This window comes from Dendrobates tinctorius, unplaced genomic scaffold (assembly GCF_039654945.1).
Source record: "Dendrobates tinctorius isolate UK_male_01 unplaced genomic scaffold, ASM3965494v1 ptg000103l, whole genome shotgun sequence".
Classification (NCBI taxonomy): Eukaryota; Metazoa; Chordata; class Amphibia; order Anura; family Dendrobatidae; genus Dendrobates; species Dendrobates tinctorius.
The window spans coordinates 34,185,279-34,211,225 of NW_027361771.1; the positions used below are offsets into that span (position 1 = coordinate 34,185,279).

The following is a 25,947-nucleotide window of genomic DNA, read 5'->3' on the forward strand; positions in this document are numbered from 1 at the left end:
ATGTTGGCGCTATATAAATAAAAATTATTATTATGTTTTTTAACCCTCAGGCGATTCACAGAATTGTATAACATTTGGAAAATTACCATTTTTTCCAATAAAATATTGCTTTAGCCCGAAGTTTTCAATTTTCAAGAAGGATAATAGGAAAAAAAAACAAAACGATTTGTTACACAATTTCTCCTGAGTACACCAATACCCCATATGTGGTCAAAAACTACTTTGAGGCACAATGCAAAGCTGAGAAGAAGTGCCATATTGGAGTTCAGATTTTGCTGGAATGGTTTGAGGGTGCCATATGATATTGTCAGACCTCCTGAGGTGTAAGAATTGCAAAAACCATAATAAGTGACCCCATTTCACAAACTACATCTCTCAATGAATTAATGTAAAGGTGCAGTGATCATTTTGACAAGAGAGGTGTGTCACAGAATTTTATACCATTGGGCAGTGAAGAAAAAATAATTACAATTTTACCACAAAAAATTTGTTTTACATTTTCACACGAGGAAATGGTTAAAAATGGCACCAAAATTTGTCACACAATACCTGCTGAACATGGCAATACCCCATATGTGGATGTACACTACTGCTTAGCCACACGGCGAGGCTCGGGAAGGACGGAGTGCTATTTGATTCTTGGAGAACAAATTTTCGTAGAATAGTTTGCCGACTCCAAATACCGAGCCCCTATGAGGCAGGCGAGCAGAATCCCACCTGAAAGTGACCCCATTTTGGAAATTACACCTCTATGGGAACTTATCTACAAATGTAGTGGCAATTTTGACTTCATGGTTGGTTTCCAGAAACAAACAGCAATGTGAGTGAAAATTGCAAATCTGTCATTGTAGTGCCCATACATTGTAGTGACCAGTACATTGGGCCCAGCTAGTGCTTGTGGTGACAAACACCTTGTAAATTAAGCGGGCTCTCACCGCTACAGAAATGTCAAACATGTGGACACAAAGTGTGGTTTAGGTACACTGTGGGGCTCAGAAGGGATTTGGATTTGGGAGCGCAGAATTTCCTCAATTTCTTTTGAGGGGCAAAGAGCATAGCGCTTTTCCAGAGCCTTTATGCTACAAGTAATGTGGAAGTCCCCTATATTTCCATTGATGGATGTGAGTGAGGACTTACTTTTTTGTGGATTGAGTTGAAGCTTTTATTAGGAACATTTTACATAACATTTTGAATCACATTTATCCTGTGCTCTACGCTGAAGGTTTTCATCTAAATCTCCGCATGATGTGATTCAGATGAAACCACTGAGGGATCCTGGCACTGGTTTACCGCAATAGAAAGGGGCCAGAAGGCCGCAGTGTCTGATTTCACCCTACTTCTGCAGGGATTAGAAGCACTTCTCTCATGTTAAATGATACAGGTATCTGTTAGCAGTGCAGGGGTTAAACTATTCAGCTTAGTGACCCTGAAGCCTTCCTGTTTGGATAATCTCAGCTGTTCGGTATTGGCCAGTCCTCTCTCCTACATATACTGGCCTCTGGTAATCTGGATTGCCAGTGTTAGACTTGTACTGCCAGATGTGAAGTGGAGAGGTCAGTTGTTAGTAGAGATGTTTGGAATGTTGGAATGTTGACCTGTGACTGTTGCTTGGTGTTGTGGCTGTGTGCAAATCCTAATCCTTTCCTTTTTTAGTTTTCCTTCCTTTTCTGCCTGGTGTACCTCTCTGTTGTCTGTGAGTGCATATTTGTATGTTTTGTATTTTATTTATCCATTGTAAGGTAGCGCTTGTTATTCATGTTGAGGGACACTCACTCGGCAGCGGATTAAGCACGCCAGGCACGGGTTTTTCAACATAAATCGGTCCATGTGGTTTATTAGACGGCATAAACCATAAGCAGCAACAGTCTTATATCACAGCAGAAGAATGTTCATCACAGGGCTTCACTCTCTCAGCCCTGTGGTCACACAGGCTGTGCAATGTCCAGCAACCAGGCTCTATAGCCTCACAGTTATATCCCCCTGTCTGGGGTTACCTCGTAGCTGCTTCTCATTCAGGACGTCCATTCCTTCCTGGGGACTGTCCCACACAAACAGGCCAATATACACAGGCCTCACAAGGTCCGCGGCCTCAGCATGTGCTGTTCAGGAGGGCAGCAGACCCACTTGCACGTCGGCCTTCCGGGACCTTCCACACGTGCTCCAATCAGATCCAGGCAATCTCTCATGTGACCTGCTCTGGTCACCTTATATGGTCCGTAGCCACGCCCACCGGATAACATGGCTATAACCTCATTGCAGGTCCTAACCCAGCCATTCACATACATGCTTAATATGGGCTTTTAGCCACACACCCCTGGGTGGGTTTGTAGGTGACTGGTTCCACCCGTCTCACCAGCCACCTGGAGGCTCTCCCTGACACTGTAACAAAACCTCAGCAGTACTTCTGCTGATTAGCACATGATCAAGCCTCCATCCCAGGGCCACACCTTCTGGGATACATAACGGTCATTTACCATCCTGGCATTCATCCTATATCCTTTACCACAATGGATATGCCTGTGTGCATGACCCATACAGTGCCCCCTAGCTGTCACAGCAGTCACTGCACCACATACCTCCCCCATCTGTTCAAACTTGTGGGGTTGAACACATGACCTCACCCAGGGGTCTCGAGACCAGGCACCCCTGTCACCTTGCCCTACCAGTTGTCTGTGAGCGTCAGCACCCGAGCCATAGTCCCTCTCTGTGAACAATGCATTATTGGACTTGGTCGTTTCCTGTTTCAGGGTTAAACTAGTAAGCCTCCCCCGCCCCCAGTGGTTCTTATGTCGGCGTTGAGCTTTGGGCCTTAAGTCCGCGTCCAACTGTGTCACTGGACCCTGCTTTGTCTTGATATTTCTGCAGTGCGGTCCGACCCCCAACCTTTATCTCACTGGCCCGTTTTCCCGGTGGGTACAGTCAGAAGTCCCACTTACAGACGCGTCAACTGTCTGACCTGAGTCTGACCCATTCAGTATGTCACAGGAGCTACGGTCTCTCAGTTTCGTACCGCCAGTAGAACTGCCCCTTGCAGATTTTTGATGTCCTTGCCCTGCTGACAGTCTTCCGCTATCTGCTATGTCACTATTTGGAGAAACCCTTCAGGTCTTTATATCTTGGGTTGAAGGCTGCCGCCATCTGATGTTCACCATCTTTTTATTGATCTGCAGTCGGTCCAGTCTCAACTGCTCCATCTCCTGCAGGTATGTCTCTCGATACTCCAAGAGCATCCTGAAGTTCCTCAGGCTTTCCATGGAGCCAACCACAGTGATGGGAATCATGCCCTTTTCACCGGATACCGGGACTTCACCATCAGGAGGGATCCTCACCCTTGCCACACCGGAGATATTTACAAGGTCTTGCATCACTTTCCCGAGCCTTACAACGACTCTCCCGATCAGATATTTGGGTACCAGAATTACATCTTCCCCCAAACCTAGCCGATCCTTAGCTTCCCTTGCCAGCTCTAGGCATCAAGCAGCTTTCAGATTACTCCCCTTGAACATCTGTTTAGCATGGAGACATTGCAGATGCATATCTGTCAGGACAGCTACCTGCTTTGCTGTGTCTTCCCTGGTTGATAGTACCACCAGCTGTTTTGTCTCTGGTGCCCAGTTCACACTACATGCTTGGACCACCTTTTTAAAAGCCTCATGCACACCTTCACCGGTACAGGCTTCTTGCACGTCTTCGGGTACCTCGATCATGCACTTGAAGATCTTGGGCTCGCTCTCTTCCTGGACAGATGGCTACAGGTTTACAGTTGTCCCGCCCGGGTGACTGTCATGTTCAGCTCTAAGCTCAAAATCTTCATGAGATTTACCCTCCTCGTGACCCTTTGCCAAGATGGGTACTGGCAGCTCCATCTTGTTATCACTCGGGCTCGGCTGCTGCAAGTCTTCGTCCGCCACCTTCTCCCGCAGAAGACCTTGTACTGTTTCTTTGAGCACTTCTACCTCTTCTCTGAGGGTCTTATTCAGAATTTGCCACGATGACAGGTGACCTTTGAGCTCAGATACTTCCTTCTCCAGCTCATCTACTCTGTGCTCCCTTTCTCTTAGAGCCACAGTCACCCCCAGAGTCTGAGTCACCCCCATCAGCCGAGTGCACCCACCAGTTACCCTCTAACCCTAGGTCTGCTCCAGTCGTCTTATCTACCAGCTCACCATCAGTCATGTCACGAGACATCAGGTCCGTAAGTTGGGCAGACACACTCCCTCCTCCGATCACTCCTGCGGTGTTGCCACCCTTTGGGTCACATGGTTGGGTCCTTCTCCTTCACTATTGGTGAACGGATGGGCCTCTAAGCAGGCCGGGCCCTGTCGCAGCTGAGACCGCTATAGTTACGCCCCTGGTGACAGATATAGGATCCTGGCCTATTCACCATCAGAAGTAATGTGGGGAGCAGGGATAGCTAGGGCGCCCCTAGCTTTAGGAACAGGGAAGGAGCCCCTAGAGCCAGGTATTCTGACAACAGAGTTGTGACAGATACATTCACTATAATGAGGCAGCCGAGTTACTCTGGACTCTGTCTGGCTTCTGTTCAGTGGTGTCGTTCTTTTCAGAGGCGCTCAAAATTGTGGCCTGACTGCACTTTTATGCAGGCTTAAAGAGACGATCACTGCTGGATCATAGGCCAGACAGTGTCCACAGTACCTCCTTCTGCCTCATTATCGGGAATTTCCTATCGGTTCCATCTGTATCTCGTATGTCCGGGATTAAGATATGTAGCCTGTGTATGCGCTCAGCGCAGAGCGCAGGATAAATGTGAACCGAACCTTGCTGTGATCTTTGGGAGACAGAATAAACAAACAGCAGGTCAAGAATTGGTTTTATTTATTTTTTATGCTGTTTCTTGTGTTGTATAAGTGATTAGACTACTTTATTCTTCGGGTCGGTGATATCAGACTTATATCTTTTATTTATGTTTGGCTTCTGTCATACACTAAAAGTCACTTTTTTTTTCAAAACCAAGTTTCTGCATCGCTATAGTTTGAGAGCCATAATTTTTGTATGTTTCTGCCAGAAAGGCACAGAGTCATGTGAGGGCTTGTGTTTTGCGGGACAAGTTTTTATTGGTACCATTTTCGTGCACACATTTTTTGATCGCTTTCTATTCTGATTTTTGGGAGGCAGAATTAATAAACATTTTAATTATTAATTTTACAACTTTAACCCCTTAGTGACAGAGCCAATTTGGTATTTAGTGACCAAGCCAGTTTTTACAATTCTGACTACTGTCACTTTATGAGGTTATAACTCTGGAACGCTTTAACGATCCCGCTGATTCTGAGATTGTTTTCTCGTGACATATTGTACTTCATGTTAGTGGTAAAATTTATTTGATATGACTTGCATTTATTTATGAAAAAAACAGAAATTTGGCAAAAATTTTGAAAATTTCACACTTAATTTTTCTGCCCTTAAATCAGTGTCATATCGCACAAAATAGTTAATACTAAATAACTTTTCCTACATGTCTACTTTACAGCAGCATAATTTTGGAAACATAATTTTTTTTTTTATTATTAGACGTTATAATGGTTAAAAGTTGACCAGCGAATTCTAATTTTTCCAACAAAATTTACAAAACCTTTTTTCTAGGGACCACCTCACATTTGAAGTGAGTTTGGGGGTCAATATGACAGAAAATACCCAAAAGTGACACCATTCTAAAAACTGCACTCCTCAAAGTGCTCAAAACCAGATTCAAGAAGTGTATTAACCCTTCACGAGAACTAAAGCAATGTGGAAGGAAAAAATGAACATTTTACTTTTTTCACAAAAAATTCACTTTAGACCCAAACTTTTTTTATTTTCATAAGGGTAACAAGAGAAAATGGACCACAAAATTTGTTGTGAAATTTCTCTTGAGTACACCGATACCTCATATGTGGGGGAAAACCACTGTTTGGGTGCATGGCAGGGCTCAGAATTGAGGGTGTATCGTTTGACTTTTTGAACCCCAAATTGTCTGGAATCAATGGTGGGTGCCATGTCGCATTTGGAGACCCCCTGATGTACCTAAACAGTAGAAACCCCCCAATTCTAACAACCCTAACACAACCCTTCCCTTTACCCTAATCCCATTCCTAACCAACACCCCAACCGTAACCCTCACCCCACAACCGTAACCCTCACCCCACAACCGTAACCCTCACCCCACAACCGTAACCTCCACACCACAACCGTAACCCCAACCCTAACGCTTGCTCTAACCTCAACTTTAGCCCCAATTCTAACCCTAGCTCTAACCCCATCCCTAATCCTAACCCAAATGGAAAAATTAAAATAAATAAAATTTTTATTTTATTATTTTTACCTAACTAAGGGGGTGATAAAGGGGGTTTTGATTTACTATTTTTTTTATTTTGATCACTGTGATAGGGTCTAGCACAGTGATCAAAATGAAACAATAGGAGAAATCTCCTATTGTTGCCAGATGCCGGCCGGCAGACCTCAGCGGGGCGCACTGCGCATGCACCCGCCATTTTCTTCCTGGAAGAAGGCGCTGAGGGTTGGGGGACAAAGCTGGAAGGACCAGGGGGCACCGCAGGGATCGGGGGGCTTGGGGGACCCCATTTCTCTCTCCTCTGGTGTGCTAGATCATATAAGAGGAGAGAGAAATAAATGGGAAATTGGATTTTTAAAAAAAAATATTTTTTGCGGTCATTGTTATTCAGTGAATTATGGCGATCGCAACACTGGGGACGGTAATAACTGACCTGAATCATATTCTCCGGGGTCTCAACTACCCCCAGTAGCCGAGACCCCAGAGATTATCCGATGCTAGGGAGAGCACTATAACCTTATTTTTCAGTGCCGCTGAATAAGTACCCTTAACTGCCGCCGTTAAAAGACATATCGGCGGTCGTTAAGGGGTTAACCTCACTGATTAAATGTACATTTTTTATTACATCTTTTATTTTACATCTTTTTATCATACTATTCTAGTTAGTGGGAGACTTATTACACTAAAAGTAACAATTTCAAGTTATTTTGAACATATAGGATACAAATATCATGAAATAGTAATATATATCTAATATTATAGCACGTAAGCTGAGTTCTCTACGGCAATCGCACGGGCACAGCTCCTTTGCCACGCACTATTGTCACGACATACCCATACATCAAAGGTTGGGAACCCCTACACGACCATGATGTGTGGGTACATCAAAGGTCGTGAAGGGGTTAAAATCATTCCTAAAAAGTGTTTCAGATTTTTTCTGTAATGGGTAAAAAAAGGTTTGACTTGATTAAAAGGGCTGTCCGATCAGAATATGTTGATGACCTCTGTGTTTGACAGGTCATAAATATCAGATTGGTGGGAGTCCACGTCTGGGAACACACCAGTGGTCAGCTGTTACAAGCTCCAGCGATGGCTGGATGAAAGCACATGGAACAGAGATGCACTGTGCAGCTCCATTCAGCGTGTAAAGGCCACTGCTGACTACTGCAGAACTGCTTTTCCACTTCTGACTAGAAGCTGTTCTGCAATATCTGGGAGTCACATTACACATTGAATTATGCTGGATCTTGGTCTAATTTCAATTTCATATCCTGAGATTAAACTACTCTGAACAGTAAAGGGTATTTTTCACATTTCGCTGAGCTTTGCTAGGATTATCACAGTGATCACGGGCTGTGATAACCCTGTCACAGCTTTCCCCTATGCCGTGGATGTAAGTTAGCAGTCAGGCTATGGGGAATTTTGCTCTACTTATAGTGTGATCATATTTTAAAGCGTGTCATTAAGGGGTTAAGCATGGTATATAGAAAATCTTTACTTACTGTGTGATTGTTTCTTACAGATGGATCCATCAAAAGAAACCAAAGTCCTCTGTATTCCCAGGATTTTCCAAAGGAATATCACAGTATCTATCAGAATGACCAGGTAGATGGAGCCGAAGGCTCATCAATTATTACAATATCATCACTGGGATCCATAAGTCCACAGTCATTTATTAATGATTTCTTGTTATCTTCTCCATTTAGGATGATGATCTGCTTGGTATTAAAGTTGAGGTTGTAGATGATGAAGAAGATGAGATGTACATGGGAGCTAATTGGAGTAAGGAGGAGAAGCTTTTTATGCGTAGCGTTGCAAATATCAGTTTTGAGGGTCAACAACATAAATTTCTTTGTGCTTCCTACAGATGTATCCAGTGAGAGAAACCCACCAGAGGATTGTCACAATTCCTCTTGTTATCATCAGGTATAAAGGCTTTTTAGTTGTGTACTATATTTTAGGCCGGTTCCACAGTCCGACTTCTACAGTTTAAGTAGGAACCATGATGTCTGGAACGGCTACAGGTCACCTGACCCGGACTCAACAGCCTTATATATCTCTTGGTCCATACTCAGACTGTGAACGTCAGATGTGTGAAATCGACCACTGGAACGCTGCATTTAGATAGGTTGACTGCGACCATTAAACGACTGCCAATTGGCTATATGCACACCGACCTGCGATGGTTTAATAACCTGATTAGCCAGGCTCACCGCATATCTAGGCTCACAGACTGATCACTAATAATTTTGTTCTGTGTGAATAGAACATTATATTCCTTGCAGCGAATGTTGTGCTGCCAAGAACGGTGATTTTTAAGCAAGCATAAAAATATTTCCTCCCAATGAACAAGAGTTTCTTTTGTTTGCTGTGTGATTGTAGGCATCTGTACACACACTGATGGGGAACAATCATTCCTAGAAGCGCTTGTTCATGACTATGGACCTGTGTAAATGGACTGTTAGACTTTTCCAGTTATCTGCTGAATTGTACTTATTTATCCAAATTTTAAATTAGGATGAAGATCTGACTAATATTAAAGTGGAAATTAAAGAAGATGAGACCTATGTGACAGGTGATCAGCAGTGTAATGAGGAGGGCATTTTAGTTGATAATGGCACAGGTAAGTAACAATAAGTTGATCAAATTTTATATTAGATTCCTTGGTACAAAATGTATAACTATTAAATATACAGCAGGTGAAATAACAATTGAGCACGTCACCAATTTTCTAAGTGAATATATATCTAAAGGGGCTATTGACATGAAATTCTCACCAGATATCGGTAACAACCCATCCAAGCCACACAGGCAAAGAAATAAACTTAATTTATGGACACCTATGATTTGTGTGTAATAATGGGAAGTGTCACAGGGAAAAAGTATTGAAAAAGCTTACTGAAATTCATGTAATACTTTGCACAAAAGCCTTTATTGGTGATGACAGCTTCAAGACATCTCCTGTATGGAGAAACTAGTTGCATGCATTGCTCAGGTGTGATTTTGACCCACTCTTCCACACAAACATTTTTCAGATCCTGAAGGTTCTATGAGATCCTTCTATGAAGTTTGTATATTAGTTCCTTCCATAACTTTTCTGTTGGATTCAGGTCAGGTGATTGGGTGGGCCATTCTGACAGCTTTATTTTCTGTCTCTGAAACTAATTGAAGGTTTAATTGGCTGTGTGCTTGGTATCATTGTCTTGCTCAAATGTCCACCTTTGTTTCATTTTCTTCATTCTGGTAGATGGCAGCAGATTTTTACGAAAAATGTATCTAATTCATCCTGTCTTCGATTATACGACGTTTGGCAGCTCAAAACGTCACTGTTGGTATGGTGTTTTTTGGGGTGATATGTTGTCTTTTGGTCTCCAAAAACGGTGTGTATTATGGCATCCAAAGAGTTCAATTTTGGTCTCATATGACCAGACTATACTCTTCCAATATTTCATAGGCTTGCCTAAATGTTGGACAAACTGTAAACATGCTTGAACTTGCTTTTTGTTCAGCAATGGAGTCTTGCGTGATGAATATGTATATTGGCCGTGGAGGGTGAGTTCCTTACTTATAGTTTTCTTTGACAACAAATGTAGTACCTAGTCATGGCCAGTTTATGGTGAAATTATGTTCTTTCCACTTCTGGATTATGGCTACAACAGTGCTCACTGGAACCTTTAGTAGTGTAGAAATTCTTTTGTAGCCAATGCCATCAGTTTGTTTTGCATCAAAAAGGTTGCAAAGGTCTTGAGACAGCTCACTGGTTTTACCCACAAGATGTTTCTTGTGTGGCACCTTAATCATTAGACACTTTTTATAGGCCATCAGGAGAGACAAGTGGCAGGATTGCTTTCTAATTACTGATAGATTTCAGCTGGTGTCATTATTTTCCATGGCTTTTTACACCTCTCTTTCTCGTTTTATTGAATACTTTTTTTCCTGTGTAATTTCTCATTATTACACATAACTTAGTTTATGGACCTCCTATAGTTTGTACACTAGTGAAATGAGAAGGTTCAAAGTAAAGACTGCAGACATGAAAGAACCCCAAAGAAAAATATATAAAGGAATGTAAAATATAGCTTTTAATGAAAATTGATTAAAATGGACTAACAACAAACATAAAAGACATAGGCACCACGCTGAAAGTGCACACTAAATTCACCCTGTGGATGCATCCCTAATCTCAACACCTGCCTTCCAGCGGAGGTTGGCACCCTATATTGTTCACGCAAAATGGCACCCCCGCCATGATTATGCATGTTGAGTCACTCTCCCATTCAGTGACCAACACTTCTTCACGCATATAATGCCTCATTTTTACCCAGATGTCCTGATAAATTATCCCCTGCTCATCCCTGGATGGTGTGAGTGGTTGTTAGCCATCACTTATCTATAGTCTTATCGAAAGTTTGTCAGGGCAGAAGGGGACAGCCGCTGAGGCGCAGGGAAGCCATATTCATGCAGGACTATATAGGGTGCCACTCTCCGCTGGTAGGCATGTGTTGAGATTAGGGTGCACTTTCAGTGTGGTGTCTATGTCTTTTATGTTTGTTGTTAATCCCTTTTAGTCAATTTTCATTAAAAGTTATAATTTACATTCCATTCATATATTTTTCCTTGGGGTTCTTTCATGTCAGCATATCTATAGTTTGAATTCTATGCCTGTGTAGATTGGATGGGTTATCACTGACATCTGGTAAGAATTTCATATGAATAGCACCTTTAGGAACACAATTCCTTAGAAAGTTTGTGACATGTTTAATGCTTATTTCACCCGCTGTATATTAAGAATTATATTTAATAATAATTTGTGTAATAATCATTAGCATAGAGCATGACTGAATAAAAGATGTCTTTTATTTTCGAGTACAACTTCCCTTATCTTTCTTCAGTAATGCTTGGAGTAATTCTTAAGATGCAAAGCCCCACTAGATAGTAACCCACGCTAACCGGTTATAAAACGTAACTTTTAATTCATTATGCTAAACGATGCAAATAAGTAGAGGTATGAATCAAATAATCGTATTTCCTCTGATACAACGTGAATAATATTTAGATTGATAAGAGTAGCAGTTGCTTATCACAGGTATTTTTGATGACACTCCGATGTGTCATACAAGGATGGAGAGGCAAATGCGATAGCCTTAAAACCAAACACCAAGTACATGTACCCTTGACATGTTTCACCGAAAACATAGTGTCATCGAAAGGATGGGACAGTGGCGTGCTTCACAGGTTTTTTAATCTCTCTGGGATATTTTCAGTATTTAATTCATTCTTATGATAGAGCAAGGTCGTTTCAGCAGAATATAGGAGCTTTTTAAGAAGAAGTCATAATATCTAGCATTGTATCACATAATTTTGTTAAAGGAAATCCATTACCAGGTGTCTGCTACCCCATCTGAGAGCCACATAATGTAGAGGCAGAGACCCTGATTCAAGCCATGTATTACAGGGATTGTTGCATTTTTTATTAAAACTCTTTTCTCTGCTGCATATCAAGCACTTCTCTGAATGCTGAGCTCTGCATAACACTGCCAACACCACTGGACTGGTAGCTTTCTGTGTACACTGTGCATAGGCAGAAAGATACCAACCAGCATGGGAGCATGGTGGGGCTACGTGGCAGCAGGTTTACTAGTCTTCTGATAATAAGATGCTGATAAAACAGTGATTTTATGAAACTACACTAAGCAGCCCAATAAATGATACATTGCTGGAATCAGTGTCTCTGTCCCTACATTATGCTGCTCTCAGATTAGGTGGCAAAAACCTTTAATTCTTCTGGGAAAAGGGTGACAATGTAATTTTCTGCCCACTTATTTCTTTGCACTTTTTCCTCCGTTATCTTATATGTGGTGTGCAAAGTAACCATTAGCCCCAACATTAGGCAGTGTAGGCATAACCCTAGATCAAGATCATGCCAGGTATGCAAATAATCACACAAGGTCTCCAAGACACTGTATTTTAACTAGAGCGACTGGTTTTCTTTTTTAAATAGTTACTGCATATAAGTATGAGTATCTTCTCTATACTCCAGCGCTAAAACAACTCTAGATGATTTTTATGGTTTTAACCCCTTCACCCCTTTACGAATGTAAAGAGCATTAACCCCTTCACCCCCAAGGGTGGTTTGCACGTTCATGACCGGGCCAAATTTTACAATTCTGACCACTGTCCCTTTATGAGGTCATAACTCTGGAACACTTCCATGGATCCCGGTGATTCTGACATTGTTTTCTCGTGACATATTGTACTTCATGTTAGTGGTAAAATTTCATTGCGTTTATTTGTGAGAAAAACGGAAATTTGGCGAAAATTTTGAAAATTTTGCAATTTTCCAACTTTGAATTTTTATGCCCTTAAATCACAGAGATACGGCACACAAAAAACTTGATAACTAACATTTCCCACATGTTTACTTTACATCAGCACAATTTTGGAAGTTATAAGGGTTAAAAGTTGACCAGCGATTTCTCATTTTTACAACACCATTTTATTTTTAGGACCACATCACATTTGAGGTCACTTTGAGGGGTCTATATGATAGAAAGTACCCAAAAGTGACACCATTCTAAAAACTGCACCCCTTAAGGTGCTCAAAACCACATTCAAGAAGTTTATTAACCCTTTAGGTGCATCACAGGAATTTTTTTGAATATTTAAAAAAAAAATGAACATCTAACTTTTTTTCACAAAAAAAATACTTCAGGTTCAATTTTTTTTATTTTACCAACTGTAACAGGAGAAATTGGACTGCAAAAGTTATTGTGCAATTTGTCCTGAGTACGCTGATACCTGATATGTGGGGGGAACGACTGTTTCGGCATGGCAGAGCTCAGAATGGAAGGAGCACCGTTAGACTTTTTCAATGCAAAATGCTGGAATTCAGATCGGACGCCATGTCACGTTTGGAGAGTCCCTGATGTACCTAAACAGTGGAAACCCCCCACAAATGACACCATTTTGGAAACTAGACCCCCTAAGGAACTTATCTAGATGTGTGGTGAGGACTTTGAACCCCCAAGGGCTTCACAGAAGTTTATAACATACAGCCATACAATTAAAAAATCATATTTTTTCCACAAAAATGATCTTTTCACCCTCAATTCTTATTTTTCCAAGGGTAACAGGACCCTAAAAGTTATTGTGCAATTTGTCCTGAGTACGCTGATACCCCACATGTGGGGGTAAACCACTATTTGGGCGCATGGCAGAGCTCGGAAGGGAAGCAGCGCCATTTGACATTTTTGGCTGGAATTGAGATCGGACACCATGTCGCGATTGGAAAACCCCTGATGTACCAAAACAGTGGAAACCCCCCACAAATGACACCATTTTAGAAACTAGACCCCTTAAGGAACTTATTTAGATGTGTGGTGAGAACTTTGAACCCCCAAGGGCTTCACAGAAGTTTATAACGCCCGGGCGTGAAAATAAAAAATTCGTATTTTTTCCACAAACATGATCTTTTAGTCACCATTTTTTTATTTTCCCAAGGGTACCAGGAGAAATTGGACCCCAAAAGATGTTGTCCAATTTGTCCTGAGTATGCTGATACTCCATTTGTGGGAGAAAACTACTGTATGGGCACACGTCGGGGCTCGGAAGGGAAGTAGTGACGTTTTGGAATGCAGACTTTGATGGAATGGTCTGCGGGTGTCATGTTGCCTTTGGAGAGCCCCTAATGTACCTAAACAGTGGAAACCCCCCCACAAATGACCCCATTTTGGAAACGAGACCCCCTAAGGAACTTATCTAGATGTGTGGTGAGCACTTTGAACCCCCAAGGGCTTCACAGAAGTTTATAATGCCCGGGCATGAAAATAAAAAAATCGTATTTTTTCCACAAACATGATCAATTAGTCCCCAATTTTTTTATTTTCCCAAGGGTAACAGGAGAAATTGGACCCCAAAAGTTGTTGTCCAATTTGTTATGAGTACGCTGACACCCCATATGTGGGAAAAAATACTCTATGGACACACGTCGGGGCTCGGAAGGGAAGCAGTGACATTTTGGAATGCAGACTTTGATGGAATGGTCTGCGGGTGTCATGTGCGTTTGGAGAGCCCCTGATGTACCTAAACTATTGAAACTCCCCACAAGTGACCCCATTTTGGACACTAGGCCCCCCACGGAACTTATCTAGATGTGTGGTGAGCACTTTGAACCCCCAAGTGCTTCAAAGAAGTTTATAACGCTCGGACGTGAAAATAAAAAAATCATTTTTTTCCACAAAAATGATATTTTTGCCCCCAATTTTTTATTTTCCTAAGGGTAACAGGAGAAATTGGACCCCAAAAATTGTTTTGCAATTTGACCTGAGTAGGCTGATACCCTACATGTGGGGGTAAAACACTGTTTGGGCGCATGGCAGAGCTTGGAAGGGAAGGAGCACCATTTGACTTTTTCAACTCAGAATTGGCAGGAAATTGAGATCAGACGCCATGTTGCATTTGGAGAGCCCCTGATGTGCCCAAACAGTGGAAACCCCCAATTCTAACTCCAACTCGAACCCCAACACACCCCTAACCCTAATCTCAGCCCTAACCCTAGCCCTAACCCTAGCCCTAACCCTAATGGAAAAATGGAAATAAATACATTTTTTTTATCTTATTATTTTTTCCTAACTAAGGGGGTGATAACGGGGGGTTTGATTTACTATTTATGGCGGTTTTTATGTTTGGCAGCTGTCACGCTAAAAGACGCTTTTTATTGTAAAAATAGTTTTTGCATCACCACATATTGAGAGCTATAATTTTTCCGTATTTTGACCCACCGAGTCATGTGAGGTCTTATTTTTTGCGGGACGAGTTGATGTTTTTATTGGTACCATTTTCGGGCACGTGACATTTTTTGATCGCTTTTTATTCCGATTTTTGGGACGCAGAATGAACAAAAACCAGCGTTTCATGAATTTGTTTTGGGGGGGTGCGTTTACACCGTTCAGCGTGCAATAAAATTGATAAAGCGGTTTTATTCTTCGGGTCAGTACGCTTACAGAGATACCTTATTTAGGTCTTTTTTTATGTTTTGTCGGTTTTATGCAATGAAAACTATTTTATATAAAAAATAATTATTTTTGCATCGCTTTATTCTGCAAGCTATAACTTTTTTATTTTTTCGCTGATGATGCTGTGTAACGGCTCGTTTTTTGCGGGACAAGATGACGTTTTCAGCGGTACCATGGATATTTATATGCGTCTTTTTGATCGCGCGTTATTACACTTTTTGTTTGGCGGTATGATAATAAATCATTATTTTTTGCTTCGTTTTTTATTTTTATTTTTTAAGGGTTTCGCTAAAGGGGTTAACTAATGGGACAGTTTTATAGGGCGGGTCGTTACGGACACGGCGATACCTAATATGTGTACCTTTATTGTTTGTTTGTTTGTTTTTTTTCTAAAAAATGGATTTATTTGGGGGAATTTTTTTTTTTTTTTCTAATTTATTTGGCGATTTTTTTTTAAATTTATTTAACACTTTTTTTTTACTTTATTAAATAGTCCCAGGTGGGACATCACTGTCCTGTGACAGATCGCTGATCTGTCACATCACAGATCACTGTGACAGATCAGCGATCTGTCACAGGCACTGCACAAGGCTTCCTCCTTGCCTGCGCTTTGCAGACATGAGGAAGCCAGCTTCCTGCAGGCCCCCGAAGGCCCCCGTCGCCATCTTGGATTCGGGGGCCTGCAGGAAAGGAGCCCCCCGCAGCAGTGCTGCACATTGCGCTGCTGTGGAGGGCTCAGGGAAGCACGGAGGGAGCCCCCTCCCTGCCGATGCTTCCCTTTAACCCCCGGTACACCGCGATCATGTTTGATCGCGGTGTGCAAGGGGTTAACGTGTCGGGGGCGGTCCGTGACCGCCCCTGACACATTGTGCCGGGTGTCAGCTGTGATAATCAGCTGACACCCGGCCGCTCACCACGTGGGCGCCGCTGATCGTGGTAGACGTACTATCCCGTCCATGGGCATAGGGGCCTGGGTCCCATGGACCGGGATAGTGCGTCTGATGTCAGGAAGGGGTTAAACATGGGAGATGTGGATAATTCATATCCAGAGCAAATTTTGTTGGTTAGATGGAGCCTGTCGGCAGATTTGATCTGTATAAATCCTTAACACCACTGAAGAGGTGTCCAATGATAATCCAAGCGCACCTGAGAAAATGGCAAGATACTGCTGATGGGTACCTATCACCACATCCAATATTTCTATCACCTCAAAAAAAAAATAAATTTGTCTTCAATTTAACCCCTTTCCGATGTTGGGCGTAAATTTACGCCAACGTCGGACTCCCTCCCTTTGATGTGGGCTTTGGCGGAGAGCCCACATCTTTCACAGGACATGGCAGCTATTTTGAAGTGCCCGGGAAAGCCGTGGGTGGAATTGCGATCCATTCGCAGCTATTAACCCGTTAAATGCCGCTGTCAAACGCTCTCAAATCCACGTCACGTGATCGCGGGTCACTGGTGGGTTGGCATGACAATCAGAGGTTTCCTTCTATGGTTTTCACTCCTGACTTGCTATGAGCGCCACCCGGTGGTCAATGCTCATAGCAAGTGAGTAAATTTGCTATATAATGGCGATCTGCTCATCGCCTCTATGTAGCAGAGCCGATCGAGTTGTGGCAGCTTCTAGTCTTCCATGGAGACTATTGAAGCATGCCAAAAGTTTAAAAAAAGTTTTTAAAAATATAAAAAAAAAATAGAAAAAAATAAAAGTTCAAATCACCCCCCTTTCGTCCCATTCAAAATAAAACAATAAAAAAATCAAACATACACATATTAGGTATCGCCGCGTTCAGAATCGCCAGAGCTATCAATAAAAAAAGGATTAACCTGATCGCTAAACAACGTAGCGGGAAAAAAAAATCATAACTCCAGAGTTACGTTTTTTGGTCGTTGCGACATTGCATTAAAATGCAATAACGGGCAATCAAAAGATCATATCTGCACCAAAATGGTATCAATAAAAACATCAGCTAGGCACGCAAAAAATAAGCCTTCACCCAACCTGAGATCACCAAAAATGGACACACTACGGGTGTTGAAAATGGCGCAAATTTTTTTTTTTTTTTAACAAAGTTTGGAATTTTTTTTCGCCACTTAGATAAAACAGAACGTAGGCGTGTTTAGTGTCTATGAATTCGTAATGACCTGGAGGATCATAATGGCAGGTCAGTTTTAGCATTTAGTGAACCTAGTATAAAAGCCAAGTGGGATTGCACTTTTTTTTGCAATTTCTTGGAATTTTTTTCCCGTTTTCAAGTACATGACATGGTAAAACCATGGTTTCGTTCAAAAGTACAACTCGTCCCACAAAAAACAAGCCCTCACATGGCCATATTAACTGAAAAGAAAAACTTATGGCTCTGGGATGAAGGGGAGCAAAAATCGAAAACGCAAAACCGAAACTACCTCTAATCATGAAGGATTAAAAATGGAATGGGTTAATTCAGTGTTGTGGTCTGGATTGTATTTACCATAAAGCAGTTGTGCACCATAACTGTATTTCACATTGCTTATACTGATTCCACCTGCCAGCGTATACTTTTGTCATACATTCCTACCATATATTTTTAATGTGATGTGAACAGAGCATAAAGTACATTTAGACTGCGCACTGTTGACCACAAACCAGCAACATGGTAGACGGTCGTTTAAGGCTACATTCACACGATGAGCTTTTGGTGAGTTTGTGATGTTACAGATTTTCTGCACCATTTTTGCACCCATTAATTAATGCATTTTTACAAAAATATGCAGTGTAAAATACTTACCAAAAATTCATCATGGGAAGGTAACCTATTAGCCTGTTTACATGAGCTGGCCTGGCTTCAGATGCACACTAAACAATGTGTAATACATCATTCCGTGCACACGGATTGCCTTTATTCACAGCTGTGTGTAGAGCAATGTGCTGTCCAAAACTATAACCTTTTGTGCAAACCAAAAGATCATTTCCTTCAATGAACAAGCTAAACTCTTGTTCGTTGGGTGATTGGCAGCTTGCTTAGACTACACGATTATTGTGACATGAGCGCTCCTAGGAATGCTTGCTTACGAAAATCATGTTGTGTAAATGGACTTATAGGATTTGGCTACATAGAAACTTAAAATCTGGCGTACAGGGAAAAGTGTATACATCATTTGCATACTAGTTGTACCTCTGGCAGAAATTTTCAAGACTGATAGTAATTTTTGAGACAGTGTTCTGCAATTAAATTGAATCTTGTCTCCTAGGACTGTTATTGCATCTATTGAAAGCTTGATCTTGTGGTAGGAAGTACTATTTCTGAGAAGCTTAAAGGGAACCTATAGGAACGATTTTGTAATGTAAAGAGGCGGCTGCAATGGTCGAGTAATACTTATTACATTGATAACTTTGCTAAAGAAATCCACTTTGTTGTTCTTTAAAGGGAATCTGTCACCCCTTTTTTTTGACTATCAGCTTCCGGCATTGACATCAGGGGCTTATCTACAGCATTCTGTAATGCTGTAGATAAGCCACCGATGTAACTTGAAAGATAAGAAAAACACGTTGGATTATACTCACCGGAGGGGGCGGTCTGGTCCGCTGGGTGTCTCGGTCCGGTCCGACACCTCCCATCTTCATACAATGCCGTCCTCTTCTTCCCTTCCTGTAGTGGCTCCGATGCAGGCGCACTGCTCTGCCCTGTTGAGGGCAGAGCAGAGTACTGCAGTGCGCAGGCGCCGGGAAAGGTCAGAGAGGTCCGGTGCCTGCGCACTGCAGTATTCTGCTCTGCCCTCAACAGGGCAGAGCAGTGCGCCTGCATCAGAGCCACTACAGGAAGGGAAGAAGAGGACGGCATTGTATGAAGATGGGAGGCGTCGGACAGGACTGCCCCCTCCGGTGAGTATAATCTAACGTGTTTTTCTTATCTTTCAGGTTACATCGAGGACTTATCTACAGCATTACAGAATGCTGTAGATAAGCCCCTGATGTCAATGCCGGCAGCTCATGGTCAAAAAAAGGGGTGACAGATTCCCTTTAATCACCATTTGAAGTTTCCTGCTATTTAGATTTCAGTACTGTCACTTTACTGTCAGCTGGACTGTCACTTATTCTTTTTCTCCCGTATTTGTGATTCCCATCCCCTTCACTTGCCTCCAATCTTTGAATGACAGGTCACTTCTTTTTCAATTACCTGCTTCCTCTGTTTGAAATATCGCACCAGCGCTATCATTTCCTTCCATCGTGTATGAGCTGAATTCCCAGCTGGCCTTCAATAAAATTATGCCGTTGTTGACATGGGCAGTGCACGCTCAGTCATCTCTAAAGGACATCATTCAGTCGAGAACGCCACTGCGAATGTGCCACCCATGTTAACCCCTCACGACAATAACTTTACTAGTACTGCGCATGTCGTGTCCCCTCCCTTTGATGTGGGCTCCGTTGCTGAGTCAGATTACTATGAGCCCGACCAGTGATCAACACTCATAGCAAGTGAGTATTTCTGCTACTTACAGGCGATCTGATCATCGCGTGTGTGTAGCAGAGGCAGCCAGACAACTGCAGCTTCTATTCTCCCATGGAGACTATTGAAGCATGCAATAAGTAAAAAAATGTTTTTAAAAATATTAAATATATAAAAGTTCAAATCACCCCCCCATTCACCTCATTTAAAATACAACAATTAAAAAAAATAAATATATACACCTATTTGGTATCGCCGCTTTCAGAAATGCCTGATCTATCAAGCTATAAAACGAATTAACCCAAAAGGTAAACGGTGTAGCGAAAAAAGTTAAACCGCAAGAATTAAGTTTTTCATATCCACACCAAAATGGTATAATTAAAAATGTCAGCTCAGCACACAAAAAATAAGTCCTCACCCAGCCCCAGATCACGAAAAATGGAGATGCTACGGGTCTCATTAAATGGTATCAACACCGTGCAGGACGCTTGGCATTTGCCACAGAACACCAGGATTGGCAAATTCACCACTGGCGCCCTGTGCTCTTCGCAGATGAAAGCAGGTTCACACTGAGCACATGTGACAGACGTGACAGAGTCCGGAGATGCCGTGGAGAGCGATCTGCTGCCTGCAACATCCTTCAACATGACCGGTTTGGCAGTGGGTCAGTAATGGTGTGGGGTGGCATTTCTTTGGAGGGCCGCACGGTGTTGGCCTGTGAGCACAACCCCCATCTGTGAACGTTGGGCACCATCCTCATGGAGTCGGTTTCTAACCGTTTGTGCAGACACATGCACATCTGTGGCCTGCTGGAGGTCATTTTGCAGGGCTCTGGCAGTGCTCCTCCTGTTCCTCCTTGCACAAAGGCTGAGGTTGCCCTCCTATGGCCCCCTCCATGTCTCCTGGTGTACTGCCCTTTCTCCTGGTAGCGCCTCCAGCCTCTGGACACTACGCTGACAGACACAGCAAACCTTCTTGCCACAGTTCGCATTGATGTGCCATCCTGGATGAGCTACACTACCTGAGCCACTTGTGTGGGTTGTAGAGTCCATCTCATGCTACCACGAATGTGAAAGCACAACCAACATTCAAAAGTGACCAAAACATCAGCCAGAAAGCATTGGTAATGAGATGTGGTCTGTGGTCCCCACCTGTAGAACCACTCCTTTATTGAGGGTGCCTTGATAATTGCCAATAATTTCCATCTGTTGTCTATTCCATTTGCACAACAGCATATGAAATTGATTGTCAATCAGTGTTGCTTCCTAAGTGGACAGTTTGATTTACTTGGAGTTATATTCTGTTGTTTAAGTGTTCCCTTTATTTTTTTGAGCAGTGTATATTAAAAGCTCTAAATATCATCAAAAGAAGATAGCCTCTCTGCCTTAACCTGTCACAAACCATGTTGTGTTCATTCTCCCATTCTGAATTGTACAAGCAGTTTCTCCTAGCCCACGTCACTTCACCAATGGGGAGTGCCTTTTTGGTACACATAGGGTGACATGATTCTGCATACAATAAGGAATTGCTTGCTACGGGTTTACAAAAAGTATGAGTGGATATAATACCAGTATGGCTATCGGCTTTTCATTTTTAGGTCAATTGGCTTCTTGTTTGAAAATTTCAGGTTAAACGGATTGCTTTTAATGTACCGTATAAAGTCTGGTATGGTAATTTAAGCAGTGTCATAAATCCTGATAATAATCAAGTCTTCGAAAGCAGCCATAACAGACTAGTGACCCCTTTAAATTGATGTCACTTGGGAAGAAAATCTACATATCCTCCCTCCAAGCCATATAAATTATAGCCAGAGATGGAGAAAATTTACATCCCATACTAGAGCTCCTCTGCTCTAAAGATAATATTCACCGTCAAGTAAGAAAAAAATATGAGATAACTGTAAAATTACCATATTTCTTTAAGAACCACTGTAAGGCTCTCAATGCACAGTCAGGTTGTATAAAGTGCTGATACATCACATGTAATCTACTTATAATCTGGTGACCATTGAATATCAGACCATAATTGCGAGACATTTTTGGTATCCTTGATAAAATCTAGAATTAAACTTACCAAAGGCTGCAACAAGCTCTCAACCCATCCACTGAGATTTTCATTAAAAGAACCAGTCCTGGCAACAATGGGTCATATAGTGGGAGGGAAAACAAGCTTGTGCACCTTAGGAAGAGAGTGAAAAATAAGGATTATAGGGCAAGCAGGTACCCTCAACTCCCCCTGAGTGTTGTTAGAATACCCGTATCTATACCTTTTGGAACCAATCCCATTAAAGTCTCCCGAAAATTTTTGAACAGGATTACTAGGCAGTTTTCTATAGGTAGTTTCCTGGGATAACCTTTCCATGTTGTATTTTTATATAGATCAGTATCAAGAATCTCCTGAGATCTACCTTTATCCACCTGCTGTATAATAATTGTGTTATTTTTCAATTCAGATAATGCAGTTCGTATCATAAACCAGAATGGTTAAATCGCGTTCTATTAGATCCTGAAAATTATCCAAAGCCTACAGCCTGGACTGCAGAGGATAAAAAAAAAATGGCCTCTGAATTTTATGATGTTCAGAACACTTTATCAACTCTCCCTGACTTTTTAAATATTGTAAATTTGAAATACATATTTAATAATTATAAAACAGAAATGAACCATTATTATTAGATACTTGATTAATATTTCCAGCATCAATATTGTTATCATCAGAATTGAAAAACTGCCTTTTGACTGTCAAAGCGCTACAAACCTTTTTGATGTCAAGAAAGGTATTTAATAAATCAAAATGTCAGTTAGGTGAAAAAGACAATCCTTTTGACAAAACATCTTGATGATTAGAAATAATACAATTTAATAGGTTGAATTACCGTAGGTTTATTTCCATTATTACCATTTGACCATCTTACTATTTCATGGTTTTGCATCATAGAATGCCCTATTGTTTTGTTGTTTTTCTAATTTCACTTCTAATTTGTGATTGCCAAACCTGAAAATAATTTCCTCTTATCAGATAATACCTGTGGGAACTGGAAGGAAGTAATTACAAATAATAAAGCAGAAGATAAAGATACCTTAGAACACTTTTCAGGAGAAAATCTCAAAACCCTTAATGTACATCCAGGAAAGCACAGTAAAGAAAAATCATACAATTGCCCTAATCGCAAGGAAATTTATCCCTGTCATTCAGAGACGCTTACCCTGAAAAGAAATCAGAAAGTGGGTAAAATGTTTCAATGTTGTGATTGTGGAAAACAGTTTTCAAAAAACTCAAATCTTTTTATACACAGAAGAATTCACACAGGCGAGAAGCCATACTCCTGTTCGGAATGTGGGAAATGCTTTACCCGAAAAGCAGGCCTTGATCAACATGAAAGAAGTCATACAGGGGAGAAGTCTTTTATGTGTTCAGAATGTGGAAAATGTTTTGCTCGGAAATCATTTCTTTCTAGACATAAAATAATTCACACTGGGGAAAAACCATATGCTTGTTCCAAATGTGGGAAATGTTTTACACAGAAGCCTTCTCTTGTTGAACACGTCAGGATTCATACAGGGGAGAAGCCACATTCGTGTTCTGAATGTGGGAAATGTTTTACCCAGAGATCATCACTTGTTAAACATAAGAGATTTCACTCTGGGGAGAGGCCATATCCATGTTCAGAATGTGGAAAACGTTTTATTACTAAAGCTAAACTTGGGGATCATCATAGAAGTCACACAGGAGAAAAACCGTTTTCATGTTCTGAATGTGGGAAGTATTTTATTACTAAAGCCAAACTACGAGATCATCATAGAAGTCACTCCGGGGTGAAACCATTTCCATGTTCAGAATGTGAGAAATGTTTCATACAAAAATCAGATCTTATTGAACATCAAAGAATTCACACTGGGGAGAAGCCATTTTCTTGTTCTGAATGCGGGAAATGTTTTATCAGCAAAGTCAAACTTAGGATTCATCAAAGAATTCATACAGGGGAGAAGCCATTTTCATGTTCAGACTGTGGAAAATGTTTTACTCAGAAATCTAATCTTGTTAAGCATCAGAGAACTCACACAGGGGAGAAGCCATATTCATGTTCAGAATGTGGAAAATGCTTTACACGAAAGTCAGTTCTTGATCAGCATCAGTTAATTCACACAGGAGAGAGGCCATTTTCCTGTTCAGTGTGTGGGAAAAGTTTCAGGAACAAATCAAGACTTTTAAGTCATCACAGTGTCCACTCATTAAAGATTGAATTGTTGGAATTATAATTGTGTGTGGACAACTGTAGATGGACTTCATGAAGAAAAAGTCTTGTTGTGTTTCAGAGCAATGAAGATGAAATGTCACTATAAAATCTTAGTAGAGATGGAGCCCACACCTCTTTGGAATACTGCTTGACATACAGTGGAACTTGAAAGTTGTCGAACCCTTCAGAATTTTCCATATCTCTGCATAAAACTGACAAAACTACATCAGATTGTCACACAAGTCCTAAAAGTAGATGGAACCAAATCAAAATGAGTAAAAAACATTAGGCTTTGTCATTTTTTATTGAGGAAAATGATCCAGTATCACATGTTTGAGCGGCAAAAGTATATGAACATTTGCTTTCATTATCTAATGAGTCCCTCATGTGCAGAAAAATGTGCATCTAAATGTTTTAATTAGTCCTGCACATCTGTTTGGAGGAATTTTAGCCAATTTCTCCCTACCAAACAGTTTCATCTGTTTTATAGGTTGGCTTTCTCCCATAAACATCTTACTTCAGGTCCCTACACAACATTTCTAAAGGATTAAGGTTTGGAGTTTTGTAAAGTCATGACCAAAAGTTTTACAACAGGTTCTCAATGAGATTGAAATCTAGAGAGATTGCTGGCCATGGACCCTAAATGTCAGTTTTGTTCACTGTGCCAATTGGTTTTCTCTTTCATGTTCAGACTGTGCAAAATGTTTTACTCAGAAATCTAATCTTGGTAAGCATCAGAGAACTCACACTGGGGAGAAGCCATATTCATGTTCAGAATGTGGAAAATGCTTTACACGAAAGTCAGTTCTTGATCAGCATCAGTTAATTCACACAGGAGAGAGGCCATTTTCCTGTTCAGTGTGTGCTCCATCTTGTTGGAAAAATCATTCTTCATCACAAAATTGCTCCTGGATCGTTGGGAGAAGTTGCTCTTGGATGATATTTGCATACCATTCTATATGCACAGCAGTGATCTAAGGAAAAATTGGGAGTGGTAGTACAGCAGAGATGACAGTGCTATAAAAGGAGGAGAGCGGATAGGAGGTTTTGTAATGTGACAGCTAAACTCAGCTGTGCCGCCCCTCACTCCACGCTGATTCATACAGGAGGTTAGACCATGTGGTCAATGCTGTCTGTCATACAGCTCTTAGACTGAGAAACCTGCTGTAAGCTAATGGGTGTATTCTTTTTTGAGTGTTGCTGCTGGCTTGGTCAATGTCATACAGTAGGAGAAGTATATGCCTTCAGTGAAAACTCTCTGATTACACCCACTTGGATTTAACGAAAATTAACTCACTAAGTTGACTGCTAATATCTCTGCAATGAAGAGGCAATATTAAAAAAAATAAATAAAAACGTTTTATTCCTCCCAGCAGCTATATTACATCCTGTATCCAGTTCAACATGAAAAATTTGATTAAAGATCCTTTTTAAAATGAATGTGTTTTACTGTGTCCCAGTGAAGATAGCTAAAGAAGAAGTTCTGGCAGACAAAGAGACTTAAACTTTTGTTTAAGCTAAAGCCATATGGACCAGTAAAGCAAGTGGCTTTTCGTAAAATAAAATATAAATCAACCCATTACAGCAACCACCTCATCTTTAATGTAACCGGAGATGTGTCCTTCTGTCGCAAGCCTCCGGCGTCTACGCAGTGTTGTTATTATTATGCTTTGCTTAAAGGGAATCTGTCACCCCTTTTTTGCGATATCATATAATGATATCATTCAATTGTGTGTCACATAAGGATTCTCTTAGTACTTTTGCTTCCCCCTGACCCCGCACCTTTCATGCATAAATACCTTTTTTATATCGGTTCAGATGTATGTAAATTGCCGCGGCCCGGCCGATGGGCGGGGCTTATTCGCCGGCTCAACCCCCTCCCTGTCTTGCTCTACGCATTTCTTCTTCTTCCTGTGTTCACGTAGTGGACAGTGCTTGCGCATTGCAAAAGCCTCCGGCGCTTTCGCAGTATGCTTT

General features: G+C 41.4%; 1 protein-coding gene across 1 annotated transcript in view; it reads left to right on the forward strand.

Annotated features, from left to right (window-relative positions):
* Positions 1-25,410, forward strand: part of LOC141100157 (uncharacterized) — a 111,063-nt gene extending 85,653 nt beyond the window's left edge. Inside the window, exons 13-17 of the mRNA XM_073588435.1 lie at positions 7,815-7,897; positions 7,999-8,074; positions 8,160-8,218; positions 8,810-8,915; positions 22,752-25,410. Coding sequence (XP_073444536.1) covers positions 7,815-7,897; positions 7,999-8,074; positions 8,160-8,218; positions 8,810-8,915; positions 22,752-23,992 — 1,565 coding nt within the window. The 3' untranslated portion in view covers positions 23,993-25,410. The remainder of the gene's footprint in view (positions 1-7,814; positions 7,898-7,998; positions 8,075-8,159; positions 8,219-8,809; positions 8,916-22,751) is intronic.
* The last annotated feature ends 537 nt before the right edge of the window (positions 25,411-25,947 follow it).